Source organism: Epargyreus clarus, unplaced genomic scaffold (assembly GCF_041222505.1).
Source record: "Epargyreus clarus isolate Ecla_fem2 unplaced genomic scaffold, WU_Ecla_fem_2.2 ptg000004l, whole genome shotgun sequence".
Classification (NCBI taxonomy): domain Eukaryota; kingdom Metazoa; phylum Arthropoda; class Insecta; order Lepidoptera; family Hesperiidae; genus Epargyreus; species Epargyreus clarus.
The window spans coordinates 6,266,534-6,282,885 of NW_027332212.1; the positions used below are offsets into that span (position 1 = coordinate 6,266,534).

At 36.8% G+C, this 16,352-nt stretch overlaps 1 protein-coding gene across 3 annotated transcripts; it reads left to right on the plus strand.

Moving 5' to 3' along the window:
* Window positions 1-742: 742 nt before the first annotated feature.
* On the plus strand, window positions 743-14,231 carry Chro (chromodomain-containing protein chromator). Of its 3 annotated transcripts, none has more exons than XM_073093022.1 (21): window positions 743-904; window positions 1,345-1,460; window positions 1,816-1,949; window positions 2,372-2,566; window positions 3,033-3,131; window positions 3,579-3,677; window positions 4,292-4,497; window positions 4,891-5,023; window positions 5,244-5,326; window positions 6,371-6,513; window positions 7,221-7,370; window positions 7,829-7,947; window positions 8,577-8,633; window positions 8,786-8,941; window positions 9,737-9,865; window positions 10,371-10,592; window positions 10,956-11,045; window positions 11,829-11,951; window positions 12,325-12,477; window positions 12,927-13,086; window positions 13,641-14,231. In XM_073093022.1, exons 2-21 carry the CDS (start codon window positions 1,367-1,369, stop codon window positions 13,748-13,750), a joined length of 2,655 nt encoding a protein of 884 aa, XP_072949123.1. In that variant the 5' UTR covers window positions 743-904; window positions 1,345-1,366; the 3' UTR covers window positions 13,751-14,231. The 3 variants fall into 3 exon arrangements, with proteins under 3 accessions (XP_072949123.1, XP_072949125.1, XP_072949124.1); XM_073093024.1 differs by having other exon boundaries at window positions 3,033-3,125; XM_073093023.1 differs by lacking the exon at window positions 743-904 and adding an exon at window positions 917-1,251.
* The last annotated feature ends 2,121 nt before the right edge of the window (window positions 14,232-16,352 follow it).

Genomic DNA, 16,352 nt, shown 5'->3' on the forward strand with positions numbered 1-16,352 from the left:
TTCATTCATCATTGGTTCCATATTGACCTAAAATCTTATGAACTTTGAGCTGCTAAAGTTTATTTGTTTTATTTAAATGTTTTTGATTTAATCTAAATGGTTACATTCATGTACACATAAGTTAATATAATAATAATTCCTTAATTGGTGGATTAGATTTAAAATATTTGGAGAGGGCGGATATATGCCTAAATGACTAACTGACTATATTGGTGATTAAGATTAAGTATTTTAATGTTTGCACACTCTTTGCTATAAAAACCTGAGCGTGCAAACTCCATGCGGATCGGTTTATCCATTCTAAAAGTATCTGAATGTTAATTCAGACATAATATGGTCAGACATAAAGCTATCATTTAGTATTTTAAAATAACAGCCATTCAATCCTATAAGAATAACCTAAGTACCTACCTATATATGACTGTACTTAAATAGGCTCTACTCAATTAAATAATAAAATTCAGCCTGTAGAATCATTACAAGCAATTCTAAATCTTCATGTAACAAACATAATATTAATATTTTTATAATTTTGCTCATAAAATTAAAAATTTAATACAATAAAAGCCATTTCGGCTAAAAATGACGCAGTAGAATTTTTGTCGGCGAAATATTACGCCGACTCTGCGACAGAACGTTCGTTACGTTATGCATGTCGACAACAATTTTTTGATTGGTTATAATATGACGTTTGTAGCATTCTCATTGGCTCTTTGTGGTAATCTTTGTAAAAGAGAACAGGAAATGTCGGCAATCACTAGGGGGCAGTGTAGCTGTGTCGGTGACGCTTTTTTATGTCTCACAAAATATTTGATTCTTGGTGTAGTTTGTTCCGTTTTGCGTTGTATTCTGTTCTCTGAAAGATTTCATCTGTGAAAAAAATAATTTAAATGACATTGTTTTGGTAAGTGAAATTGTGTTATTCAAGCGTAAAATAATATTTTGTGATAAACATAAATATTCAAAGTGAAGATTATAATTTATTGAAGCGACGCCAACTAATCAGAAGCAAGCGTCTATGTATGTGTGTCATGAAGAATTTATTTGATACTTACGAAATTAAGTTTGGTGATAACTTTAATATTTTAAACAAATATATATTTTTTATTTTAACTGTGTATAAAAGTTGTGAATTGTAAATATATATTATGAAATAATATGTTATGTGCTACAATGTGTTGATTCAGTTAATGTGAACATTGTGGACCGAATTATATGAGTTGGCGGGAACCAGCCGGTCTAAATAATGAGGTTATATTTATACTCTTTGTAAGATTTTACGAAAGTTTCCTATTTTAATATTCACGTTTTGTTATATTGTGAATATTATTATTTTCATTTCAGATAGGCTCTCAGTAATACTATAATGTCGACTGTAGAAGAAGGAGAGACACCTCCCAGTGAGGATGTGTCGATGGGTAATCCAGATGAATTGACTAAAAATCCTACTGCATTAAAAGGTAAAATACATGTATTACATTTCCCAAAAATATTACAACTATAAAATGGCATGACAAAACACTCATATATGACATACATACTTAAATAAATTATTTACATTATACAATTTAAACACTTAGTTACACATTATGAGTTAACTCTTGTAGTTTACTGTACTATTTGTTGTAGTATATCACAATCATACTGAATGAATTGGACAGGTGTAGTACAATTTATTTATGGTTAATAAAAGGAAAGAAACGCAGAAGAACACATTGATTTAACTTTTTCACTGCACATTATACTTTACCCAACTGACATTTGATCTAAATATAAATTACATATTCTATTCACAAACACAACTTGTATTTGCAGAAGCCCATGAACAGATGGCAACGCTAGATGTGCTAGTCTGTGGGGAATGCCACTCAGCGTTCCATTTTGTAGAGGAGTTTAAAGAACACAAGGATGCCAGCAATTGTACGGGAAAGTCACCTGTCAGAGATAGTGTGAGTTGCTTACATTATTTTTTTTTAAACTGAATGGACTTTTTTTGTAGTTTCTGTTTTCTGTAAATCCAAGACAATGAAAATTAAGTTTGTCAAAGATTTCACCAATATTTATTTCTATTTATATTACTTTAATCAGAATCTTCATTCACAAAAATCTGGATTTGTTGTGACTTGTCAATATAAATTTATGGTCTATGTGCTAGAGATTGCAATATCGTCAGTAAGCAGTAAGCACTTGACTAGCATTTGGGGGACAGAAAAAACTTTATTCTTAATTTCTTTACTAAATGTCCAATACATTTGGTCAAAATAAAGCAAACTAGATTCTCTCTAGAACACTAGAACCCTAGAAAATTTCATTTATTAATTCAATCATCTGATAATTATTATGTTTTCTCAAATATTGTGTTCATTTTCAGAATGAGAGCAAAGCACAAGTCTGGGCATTCCTGCTATGGAAGTGTTCATCAGCCCGTGATGGGTCCACATCCAACACAGACAACAGCTGGAAGCTTTACCAGCAGTGGTGCCGCATGCCGGAAGCACAGCGCACTGCTTGGATAACAGCTGGGGCCAGTGTGCAGGCCTTATCCAAGTTTGCACATGCTAAAGTTGTGAGTATTTCACCAATTAGCTGAACCCAGCCACATGATGGTGGTTCAGTGCATATTAATTAAAGTTCTATTTTCGTCCCCATGTCTGAATGAAAAGTTTATAAATAAACTCTTGCATATAAATGTATGATAATTCAATGTTGTAGAAAAAATTTAGGTCATCCATCAAGTACATTAGAAGTTCTGTGCATAAATGTATAATATTGGAAATTTTATAAAGGTCAGGCTATGAGAAAAAAAATTCAATCCTGTAGCTGTTTAGTATCATAAGTTCATAGTGGTTCGAAAAAAACATAGCTTTTACATTGACATATATATGGACAGTATAGTCTGTACTGTAGTATTTAAAATTCAACCTTGTGAACCAAAGTCTCGATTTGTAAATTACAATGACAACATAGTTAGAGTAATTTATGTTATTTACATTATGATAATGGTGATAAAAACAAAAATAAATTGTTTTAAGATGGAGCTCAAGACTGAGGATCAACTAGTTCCTGTACAGACTGCAACACCAGAAGTGAAAAAGAGAGGCAGACCAAGGAAACACGTCAAACAAGTAAGTGTATGTATATTTATAAAACAACAAAATATTATACTATTATAGAATCAAAAAAACACCACTGCTTAATATGCAAAAATATGTTATTTTTACAATTTAGAAGAATCCAGTAATACCTCATACATTAAAATCTATGGGCTGCAAGACATGCCAAAGAATGAAACGTGCATGCATGCATAAGCTGCCAATAAAATGATATTATCATATGTTTGTATGTTATAATGTTATAATTTTTGAACCAGCCCAGCCAATCTTAATTGTCTAAATATGCAGTTATAACATTATAACATATATAATATTATAATATTTAAACCAGCCTAGCCAATCTTAATTGTCTAAATATGCGGTTAGTTATAGGTTGAAAGATAACCTTTTAAAAGATGGTGTTGTTGTTGCAATAAAAAAAAACTGCAAAAGTTAAAAAAATGAATTTCGTAATTTTACTTATAGGAAGACCCTGAGACTCATCCATCAGGAGAGGAGAGTGATGAAATCAAAGCAGGCCAAAAGCTATTGAATAAAACATTGACTCCAGCCATAAAAACGAAGGTATATTGTTGACAGATTTACATAGATATTTTTTTTAGACACAATATGTTGTTGCCTGCTGTCGCACTTCATTTAATATAGATAGAAAAGATGCTATTATATGCGTTAAAACTTAATTTATATGCGTATATAACGTGCCTATCATAGTTTATAAGGAGTAACTTGGCTAGTTTTGTTTCCTCCGTGCGAAACATTAAACCACATTAGTCTCCAGGATGTTTACAATCAAATGTGGGTGAAGCTACGAGGCATGGCTCAATTAATAAATCGCCAAGTACGAATCGAACTAAAAATTTAACCGTCTTCCTAGTACGTTTTTATGTTAACAGTTTGATCGAAAAATGCAGAAAGAATTCGGTTTGTTGTATGGAGACCCCTTTAATATTGAACTTTATTTATTTTTAGTATTTGTTGTTATAGCGGCCACAGTTATGCATCCTCTGTAAACATTTCATGTGTCTGTCCATTACGATTCCGGAGATATAGCCCTGAGACAGACGGACAGACAGCGAAGTTTTAGTAACAGGGTTCCGTGTTTACCCTTTGGGTACGGAACCCTAAAACTAAGAAAATAAAGACGAAGAGGAGAGATAAAATGTAATTTGTCCATGTAGCCGGAGGCGTCGAGCGGCGAGCGCGAGTCTGTGCGCAACGCGCAGGAGCGCGTGCCGCCGTCGGAGCGCATCGCGCGGCGCACGGAGCGCGAGGGCGGCGACCCGGCCGACGCGGGCGAGTTCGTCGTCGAGAAGATACTCGCCAAGCGGTTCAACCCGCGCCGCAAGCAGTACGAGTACCTGCTCAAGTGGGAGGGCTACCCGCAGTTAGTATACCATGCAGTACACAAATATAATCAGATTAAAGCTCTATTTGAAAACAATCAGCGTGCGTGTCTAGCGAGTAGCGTGACATGGCACAGAAGCAAGCCTTTATGTATACTGATAAACAACTGATAAAAGGTACTATCATATAAATTTTAGGTGTTTATTCTTAATATAATTTTCTGCTTGAATATAATTAACAATAGATCAGTATTAAACATTTCAAATATTCTAAGTCATATTAATGACCTAAGGCTAGAAGTAGTTATTTCTCAATGATTCTATTTAGCAGAATATTAAGCTATTAGTCTGTTTTATACATTTAAAAAATCGTTAGTTATAATTAAATTCACCATGTTCGAATCACACTTAATAATATTATGTATTTAATTTAGTGAGCAAAATACATGGGAGCCAGTTGAAAACATGGCGACATGCAAACATCTCCTGGAGGCGTTCGAAAAGCAGCTGGCGCGCCAGAAGGAGCTCAAGGCACTGCGGGCACAACAGCAACAACATCCTGTTCAGGTACTGCTAATAATATATGTACAATAGTTATGTTTAAATACATTAACTTCTTTCACACAACTCTGACTTTCCAGGTTGTCCAAATATTACGTAAGCGTCTTTTTAGTAACAGTAACCCCTCCTTATATTTAAATAAGCACCCAAATGTATACACAGTTGTCAGCAGAAGTCTGAAGCAATGAAGAATGTTTATTCATAGGAATAATTTTATATTTATCAGGTGAAACAGATAAGCACGCCAATACCTCAAGTGGTCAAACAGGCTGTGAAAAAGAACGATAGTCCGGCCCTGACGCCAACAGGGTGAGTTGATAATTATTACATCATTGAAATAAATAATGTTTTCTATACACTTAAGTTTTGTCCTAGATGGTGGGTGTCATGGTCACACAACACGAATACACAAACAACAGGGTCGAATATTCAGAATGGAACAGGACTTTCTTATTCCTGTTCCTGTTTTATCCCAGAGCAGGTCCAGCTCTTTAAGCCGTTCTCGTCGCTTGACAATGCTGATCCCGGGAGGTTCGGAGTTTTCCTCCTCGTCCGTCATAAATGGTTTTGTCATGTGGCCAACGCCGCCGTTCCCAATAAATGGTTTTGTCTTATGCCCAACGCCGCCGTTCCCCAATAAATGGTTTTGTCTTGTGGCCAACGCCGCCCTTCCCAAATAAATGGTTTTGTCTTGTGGCCAACGCCGCCGTTCCCCAATAAATGGTTTTGTCTTATGCCCAACGCCGCCGTTCCCCAATAAATGTGGTTCGAAGGTGGTAGAACCCTTTGTGGTTCGACTCCGGCGGCACCACCGCCACACCTATTTCTACCTAATAACAGCAGTGTTAAGCGCTGCTGTGTTCCGGTTTGAAGGGTGTGGTAAGGGAGACAGACTTTTCCGAGACGTTCCAGCTTAGTCCTCAGGGGTAGCGGCGCATATGTGGCCGACCTCAGGTAGGAATATCTAATCCTATCTGGGGTTGATTACAGATGTCCATGGGCGGCAGTAGCCACTTACCATCAGGTGGACTGCATGCTCGTCTGCTACTCTTATATTATAAAAAAAAAAAAAAAAAAAAATGGTTTTGTCTTGTGGCCAACGCCGCCGTTCCCCAAGTTACATCCGAATAACGACTCGGAACCACTCTTATCGTATAGATCTTCTCCACCAATTTGCACTCTTTGGTGAGAAAGTTATTTAAAAATGCACAAGTTGCGTGTATGCGCTAAAAATACCCGTTTAATTATTTTAGATATTTAGATACATATACGTATGTCGTCTTATCAACATATTCACGAGTTGTTTCCATACAATAACTTGTATATAATTTATTACGTTCGTTTGTCCGGTAGGCGGTTGCAGCGCACGAGCAAGGTGCGCGCGCTGGACCAGGTGAAGGCGTGGTGCGGCGCGGACGACGAGCCCGCCGTCAAGCGCCTCAAGCGCGAGCTCTCCAGCGAGGACGAGGACTACTCCGACGCCGACTCCACTAAAGGTAACCGCTGCTCTTTATGCTCGCCTGGTACTTTGGAACTTTCAATTGGACGTAGTTATGCAAAATAGATCCAACCACAAAAACTAGCTCTTGAGAAAATAGGTTTTTTAGTAAAAGTTAAATTGCTTAATTTATGGTTGGTATCACTGATATCTATATATTTCAAAAGAAAAAAATGTACCATGCACCTTGAATAATTTTTGCATATACGAAAGTTGATGTGGAGATGCCATTTGTGATAGTAACTACAAAAACGGTTTTTATGGAATCCATTTTGCATAAATATGTCCAATTAGTAACTGCTTTAATAAGAAACTGTCGTAACAGCATACACACAGTATACGTAAGACAAGCACATACTTGTGTGTGACGTGATGTGTGTTCTAATAATGATAGTTTGAAATGTCTAATACTGTAATAAGTATTACATAGCATAGTTTTTAAAATTTAAATGAGCTCCTATTCGGTTGTATACACTGCGCACTATTTCTTTCAGTAGCTTATTGTAATCCCATAATATCTTAACATACATGCCATGCAGAACATTGCAATCAAGTGAAAAATAACCGTTACAATTTGCTGTTGCAAACTGTAACTACTTTAGCTTATTTATGCTTGTTCAGTATTTTGCGTGGTATTTTACGAAAAACCTTAGTTTTGTTTGTTCTGACTACTTATTAATTATTTTAATTATTATTTGTTTGCAGCTGAGAAGAAGGTACTGAATGGTCAAGCGTCCCCCAAGTCGAATCTGGACCCCGAACTAGTAAAGACACTGGGTCTCGGCGGTAAGGGCATGCCCAACATTAAGGGAGTTATCAAAGTGGACCCTAAACACATGCCAAATCTCTCTACAGGTATTGTTATTGAATATGTATTGGTTCGAAATACACTAGCTTGTTTTTCGAACTTTTTCATGGCGTGATATTCTCTACTCTCCTGTGTCCTTTTTATGAATTATTAAGATCATATAATATTAAAGTGTAAGATTACAAAAAAAGCATCTATAATTTTGAGTATGTTAAAAATATCTCTTATATTGTTTTCACTGAGGTTGCCATGTTCGTGTTGTATCTCATATGTATAGTCAAAAAAAAGTAATTACCTAATTTATCTTTTAGAATCTTACATTGCAATCTTATAATGTAAGGAGTTTTACACATGGGTCAGTTAGTCAGTCAGTCAGTCAGTTAGTAGTCTTCTATATACTATATTATGAAGTACCTAAATTACACTTGTTTTAGGTCCTTTATTATAAAAACGTTACCATAGAATGTTCTACTGATATTTTAGGAGCCTATTGCAATTTTTCCAGGTGTGTACATAATGTCAAAATCATCTGGAATAATGAAAATAGACTCACCTGGAAAAATAGGACCTGGATTGAATATAGATGAAGAGAAAATCAGAAAACAGATTATGGCCGCTAAACAGGTTAGAATCTCACTTTTCACATGAATGTGTATTGAATGTGAAACACTGGCGTGTTTTTCGTAATTGTATTGTATTGTGTGTGTGTGTGTAATGGGCATGATGACAAGTTTTGAAGTCCTCTTTATAATTGTATTATTTCGGCTATAAATTCAGAATTAACGGATATATTAGCATTTTTAAAACAAATTTTGAACTAAGCTCGAAAACGCTCACGGGTGGCATGGCGTCCGCGAGTGGCGTCACGCTTCAATATCCCATAGAAAAGTTCAAGCAATACGGTGACACGCCAAAAAAATGACGTCATTTCGCCCCGATTAGCTTTTTAGACAAGATGGCCGACTGCATTATTTTATACTTTTATTTTATTGAAAATAGAATGAATCTAGAGTTTTTATTAAAACTGGGCTATTTTTGAGAATGTTTTTAACATATTGTTTTTAAGTAAATCATTTATTCTTCGATTTTTTAATACTGTCATCATGCCCATTGTTATTGTAATCGTCGCATGGTTATTTTCGCTTATGAAGTTTTCTATGCAAAATGATGATTTCGAAATCAATTCATCATTCCTTCGTTTTATGATTTTCTATTTTTATGTTAATATTTTTTTATTATAATTGTACTCGCAGAAAAAGATGGAGGAAAGTAAAAGAATGTCGCCCGCACGGGTCCCAATATCATCTCAGGTAATGTATTTATATGTTTTTCTAAGCCAATTCTGACTTTACCTTACTTTCAGATTTTCTTTGAAAAAGTATTACAATTGAGTATTGGCTTTGTTATATTTTTAAATTTGTAAAAAAAATATTATTTTTGATTAAAGTAAGTATTTTTTTAGATGAAGAAACCACTGGGTGCCGCAGGTCAACAAGTGACAGAGAAAACTATCATCACACCTTCAGGTCAGAAGATCATACAGCGCACGATACAGAGGCCATTCGGACAGCCCGACGGGAAGTCACCCGTCACGATACTCAACAAAAAGTTGGCTCAAGTAAGTAAAAAAATAACTTTTTTTAGTCTATAAAAATCTGAATGTTCTTTGATTTCAATTTTAATTAATTTTAAAGTACTCCAGTATAATATAGTATCAATTCAGGTTGTAATAATTTCAAATTAAGTGAAGTAAGAAAATCACAAAGTTTATAATATTAGAATGTGTTATTTAGTAATTTTGATCTTAAATTGAAACTTATTATTAAGGCAGGATTTCATTTTGATGCACATGTACAGCTGTAAATGCTAATATACATATGACATACATACATACTCCTTATAATATAAAGTTTTCTTTACTCTATATTTTCTTCAAATAATTCATTCATGTAATATTTTTTTCATTTAAACAAAGTAGGAACAATTTGTACTTCAATATTCTCTGTATAATTTGTATTTTATTGCTTTATTATGTGTGGAAAGTAGTATTATAGTAGTAGCATATCTATACATATAAATAAAATTGGAGTGTCTGTTTTTAATATTGAAATAACCGCTTTTTACTACATGCATATGAATATACATATGGTACATATATCAAAATAACATTTTTTACAATTTTTTGTCTGTTTGTTCTGGCTAATCTCTAAAATGGTTGAGCCGATCTTGACTTGGACTTTTATTGGCAGGTAGCTGATGTAATAAGGAGTAACTAAGGCTACTTATATTTTAGAACTAGCTGTGCCCCCGCGGTTTCACCGGTGTTATTTCTTTTTAACGCGGGTGAAACTGCGGGGCACAGCTAGTTGCACAGCAATATTATGGAAGTGAAAACACTTGTAATCGGTTACAGGGCGACAGTCTGCTGCGGCGCGGCGGTGGAGCGCGCGGTCGCGGGCGCGGCGGCGCGAGCTCGGTGTCGACGGCCGCCGGGAACATCGTGCGCATCCGCGACAAGGCCATCTCCTTCGACTTCGACAAGGTACTTTCAACTTCCTAAATAGATGGCACTGAAGTGGTTTGAATCGCGCTATCAAAGAGTTCTAATATATATCTAGTATAATATGCACGGTCTTTCTCCAAGCTGTAGTTCCAGGTGTATCAACAACAGCTGATGATAACCAGTATGTCCATTTGAACTTACTGGAGCTGAACTAACCTTTTTGTCTAAACAGCTTTGATGACATTGTAGTTTTTTATCCTACAAAGTAAATATAAAATACTTGCTACTCAATGTTAGAATGTTTTAGAAATAACCTTTCTTTGAACTTTACATAATTAAACATAATCACGTCTTACTATTGAATACGGGTCTCTCCCCACTATTGGCAAAAGTGCAGAGCGTATGATATTGAAGTTTGACTCACATCAGTGTCCGTCCAACAGTCGGCCGCGTCATCGGACACGTCGGACGGCACCCAGGACTAATTCTAATTCACGCACATAATTAATGAAATATATTACATCTGTTTTTTTTTGTCGTACAGTCGGACGCGTCATCGGACACGTCGGACGGCATCGAGGACCCGTTCCCGCGTGCGCTGGGCCCGCTGCCGCCGGCGAGCCCCGAGCGGCCGCTGTCGCTGTGCCCGCTGACCGGGCGCCGCCTGGCGCGCGCGGAGGGCGAGCCCACGCCGCCGCCCACGCCCTCGCCGCCGCCCGCGCCGCCGCCAGACGCGGAACACCCCGCGGCCACCATGCTCATGAAGGTATTCTCATTTGAAACATAGTTTTCAATCGTGCACTACATAATTATATTAAATATCAAAGTTTGTTTTGCACATTTAAACGAGTTATCAGAGAGAGAGAGTGGTCGATTAAACATCTTCACTTGTAAGAAAAATAATTAACTGCAAACGTAATGTTTGAGGATTTCCGAGAGAAATTATATTATATAATTTCCTCAAAGTAAAAAAATCCGAAATGTAGTACTTTAGTCTTAGAGTTAACTATGATATAAGATATGAATACATGACTAAAAATTCCATAACATCTATTTCTAATCTATTTATTATTGTATTACAGTCACATTTTTTTAATGCCTAATTGACTACACTTTTGCATCTCTGCAGGTCGAAATGTCTCCAGGTGGTACGACAGGAATGTTAGTACAAGGCGATGGTGCTCAACCGTCACTACCAGTGTTAACGGATGAGGATGGTGTGAGTATGATTCTAAATTCACTTCCCCATGAAAACAGTTTTTCAAAGATAAATATTTATAGAAGACTACAAATTGTGACAGTAAAATAGATTTTGCTTTAAATATGTTTAAAATGAAATGAAGTTTTGAATTTAGGAATCTAAAAGATCTCGAAGATACTTCTGCAGAAAAAGGTAGTAATGTAGCAACGGTGGCTTCGCGGCAATTCGCAATCTATGATAAAACACGGAACAACTGCTGCTGTAATAACTATCCGGAATTCTAAAGGATTCTGCTCATAATCTCGTAGATTACGAGTTTTGACATATTCCTTTTTATGTGATTACTTCCCAAGGATTGTGTGTTTGTGTATCACTGCAGTGGAATAACGGTTTTAGATTATAATTATCAATAAAATAAAGCAATAAACAGTAAGGGTCCATTCACACAGACCGGCTCGGAGAGGAGGGCAGATTTTTACCACGTTGAAAACAGAGTTTTAAGTAATTGTATTAAGGTTTATTTTTTCATGTGCACTTCTTTTGACATTAAGAACGCTTGAACGCGCTTCGTGTGGTATAATATGAAGAGCCGACCAGCACTGATTGCGTGCTCTTTGTCGCTCGCGAAGCCGATTGACTCTGATTGCGAGCGCACCCGCTTTCAGATCTTTTCCAGCCGGTCTATGTGAAATAGTTGGCAGCTCCGCTCTGGCCAATTCCAAGCGTATACGGTCCGGTCTGTTTGAAAAGAAAAGAGCGAGAGTGTGAACGGACCCTAAGAATGGTATGTGTTGTGTGCAGACGGAGGTGAAGGTGGAGGCGAGCGCGGTGAAGCAGCTGCTGGACGAGGACGAGGGCGTGAGCCTGCTGCACGCCGCGCACGCGCCCATCATGATCCGCGGCGAGGACGGCGTGCTCTACCAGGTAACGACACCATTATTAATAACCTATCAATTACAATCCTTTTTTTTATAATATATAGTAGCAGACGAGCATACAGTCCACCTGATGGTAAGTGGCTACTGCCGCCCATGGACATCTGTAATCGACTCCAGCTAGGATTAGATATTCGTACCGGACGACGGCCACAGATGCGCAGCTACCCCTGAGGACTAAGCTGGAATGCCTCCGAAAAGTATGTCTCATATCCTTTCATGTGAATCAGAGGTGCATACCTGCCATCGATTCAAACTCCCACCGTAAAGGGCTGAATTTCTCCTATAAGCATGTAACATGTGTCATTTAGAAAAATCCTGTGTAAACATTTATAACGTCACTTTGCAAAAATATGATTCAGGTTGCGGGTGAGAACGAGGACGGTCAGACGTTACTGGTAGCGGCCGATACCGTTGAAGGAGTGGAAGGCGTGGAGGGCGCTGTGGAAGGGGTTGAGGGCAGTGTGGAGGGGGAGAGCGACGGCGTCATGTACGTCACGAGAGAGGATGGCCAGGTTAGAACTTGTTTTATTAAATAATATTCTGGATTTTCTGATAACTTTTGTGTATTCTTTTTGCTATAAATAGGTTTTTTACGTCATAATTAATTTCGTTGTACGCATTTACAAATATTATTTGTTAGATGAAACTTGGCATATTGTAGATTTTTTTATAAAGATTTTAGTTCCGTCTATTTATTGACTTGTGTACGAGGGCAAGCTACTGCATGGTTCTGTATAGCAGTATTTCTCAAAATACTCCCAGAAAACAATGTGCTGAAGTGGTTTTGGAGGCAATATCTAATTTGTGTTTTCCTTTTAAGTTTCCTTTTATATTGCTGTACTATTAGATTTGTCTATATTAGCTCTTTTGGAGATTTCGAGATGCGGTAGAAGATTTTCAGTGAGCGATAATCTACGTAAGTTCGAGGTTTGGCATACAATATTGTGATTGTTTCGATCAGGACGTGCTGGCGATCGACCCGGCGCAGCTGGGGCAGCTGGGCGCGCTGCTGCCGGGCGAGGCGCCGCTGCAGCAGGTGGCCGTGCAGGTGGAGGGCGAGCCCGGCGAGGACGCCACGCAGGTCATCGCGCAGCTCGTGCAGGCCGACCTGCCCTCGCCAGGTAACACACGCAATATTGTCCCTGTAGTACCGGCACCAGAATAGAGCTACGGCATCCCCCGCCTGTCGTAAAAAGGGCTTCCGGGGTTTCGGGTGGCAAGAGTGGGAGCTCGAACCGTCCAGCAAGCGACCCCGGGAAGGTCAGCTGTTTGTGTGGTCGCATATTGCTGTAATCACCAAGGGATGTGAGAGGAGCGTAAATTGCTCCCCCTAAGGGCAGAGCCCGATAATATTTTATTAATAATATATATTGATAATATTATAATAAAATTATTATTATAAAATGGTGCCACAAGTATTCTGAATGTCTCTATTGAAGTTTTCTAAACATCTTCCACAAATATAAGCTTCGACTTGGACAGTCAGAGAGCAAGGTTACTTGTGTCATTAAATTTATTTCCATCTAAGGATATCTTATGACAAGCTTACTTACTACTGTGCAAAATCTGTAATATGTGTTTACACCTTTTCAGTTATTACTTAAGAAATGCTTCATTTTGTATTTATATTACCTATGGATTTATTTAAATAATATTAAATTTCGTATCTTTCTAGGTGGTACCCGGCGTGTCGTTTTACTACTACCGGACGGCAGTTTCACAATGACGGAACTCGACAAAGAACAATATGAGTCTATCACAGAAGCGAGTAAAGCGCAAGAGTAAACAATGAATATTTAATAAATATACAATGACTTGTTGACTGATCAGATTTAGGTCCTTATCGTGTACACTTCATTAAAATAGCGGCACCAATTGATGTCATTTGTGATCAAGAAATTGCAATATAGTTTTTGAGGCATCATAATGTTACTGAGCAATTTTTTACTTTTTGATTGTATGTAAAGAGTTTCTGCTCAAGTGTGCGCTTGCTTTGTGTCCCCTCCTCTCCTCTGGGAAAATATAGCCTGTCGCTCTGTATAAAGTCCTACTTTCTTTTAAATGTTTTATTGTTTGTTTTCCCCCAATTACCTAACATAATACATATATCGCAAAAATTATGTACAGCATAAGAAAAAACTATTTTGAAGTATTGAATATATCGATTTTCGAATCATAAGTGCTATGTTTTGGTGCCGCTAGCTTTAAAAAGAATTGGTTATTTATAACCGCAATAAATATTATTAAATATTTTAGTAGATGTGTACTTTTGCAGTGTCCTTTAAGTCATATTTCTTATAAACCTGAATATATTTTATTCCCTCAAAAACCACTACTACTATCCATAAAGTATGCATATTGTCACATAATTTCCTATAATAAAATCTGTTAGAAAATAGATTTCAAAATGATAATTTACAGAATTATAAAATGATTCTTGATTTCGATTTTATGTATATGTAGTACACAAGCATGAAGTCCGTCTAACAATAAGTGGCTACTGTTGCCCAAGGGATATTTTTAGTTAACTTCAAATAGTATTGGATTCCTATCTGTTGCCCAAGGGATATTTTTAGTTCACTTCAAATAGTATTGGATTCCTATCTGTTGCCCAAGGGATATTTTTAGTTAACTTCAAATAGTATTGGATTCCTATCTGTTGCCCAAGGGATATTTTTAGTTAACTTCAAATAGTATTGGATTCCTATCTGTTGCCCAAGGGATATTTTTAGTTAACTTCAAATAGTATTGGATTCCTATCTGTTGCCCAAGGGATATATTTGGTTAACTTCAAAAAGTATTGGATTCCTATCTGTTGCCCAAGGGATATTTTTAGTAAACTTCAAATAGTATTGGATTCCTATCACTTTATGAGAAGTACTGAGTGTAAGATTTCTTGAATCGCCTCATATAAATTTTCTCTATTACCACAACCTTTAAGCCAGGTCACGATAGCGCTTAACACTGTTATTATACGACAAAAATATGTGGCGGTGGTCCCACCAGCGACTAGACATCTTAAACATAGTCAAAACAGGTAAACGAAATTACATTGTCTGGATCGGCAAACGAATTGTGCTAAAATCAGCACACTTTAATTACGCAGTCTGGCAAACGACACTTGCAGCCCTACAAGACCACGGTGCATTTATATCAACAAACATCATATGTATTAGACACGGTCAGTGACAAAACAAAATCATATAAGTCTACATGATATGTGTGAATATATTTATATATTCCGTAACGCGATAGCGCAGACACGGGCCGTGCTTATCAGAAATATTTAATAGAAAACATGATTTTGACATGATATTTTATGTATGTATATCGCTTACACTTATAACGCCTATAAAGTCAATGTAAAGGTTGTGCATAAATGATATTGTAATATCATAAGGTTAGACTATTTTTCATTTTAATTTAATAAAATATTTATATGACGAGATGCTATGCAGTTGGAAAGTGCAAGGAGTTAATAGCAACCTGTAATTGTGCAGTTAATTTTATTATGTTATCATTGGAAATTTATATATTTTAAAAATTTATGAATTTTACGCTCAAAAGACCAATGTGGTGCAGACCAATAATTTTAACTTCATTACTTTGTGCGTCCAATGTTGTATAAATACAAATCTTAAGACTACGTGTTTGCAAGGATTACAGTTTGATAGTAAATGTCGTTGAACGAAATCAAAATAAATAAATATTTTGACAAAAAGTGGAGTTGGCTGATTTGCGAATTAAGATATCGATATATAACATTCTAAGATTTATATAATATGTGTTATATCAAATTTTTAAAAACTCCAAGTAAATGCGATGAATAATTTGTGGTCCTAAACTTCAGTAGAATCAAATTATCAGACAGTGCTACATTTTTTGTAAGAAATTTAGGTAAGAAAATTATTATTCTCGTCTTATGGTTTTATTTTCTATTTAAGCGCTTGTACACATTGTAGACGCGGGCGCCGTGCGGACAACGTTCCAAAATATTAAACATCACATTGTATAGAAATATTAATTACAAATCTGAGGCTAACTCGCGTCTGGCGCGCGCGATTTATCAAGTGTCGTATGAACAAGGGTGCATGCAGCCCATGGCAACCAGTGTGGACTTTAATCGGGAGGTCCACCTCGCCGCCGCACACGCCGGGTGCGTAAGCGGTCATGTTTTGTGTAAACAAGCACTTAGACTTAATTCAAATGAATTGTTTAGGAATGATCTTTGGATTTGCATGAACATTCCGATGATAAGAATTTAACCCGTGGCCGAACGGTATAGTCCTAGCCAAACTTATAGTCCGCTCTGAAGTTGTTGCGAGCAAATGTAGTCATACAATTTATTATGGCGACGCGATTAATTTCTATATTCAGAGCAGACTAG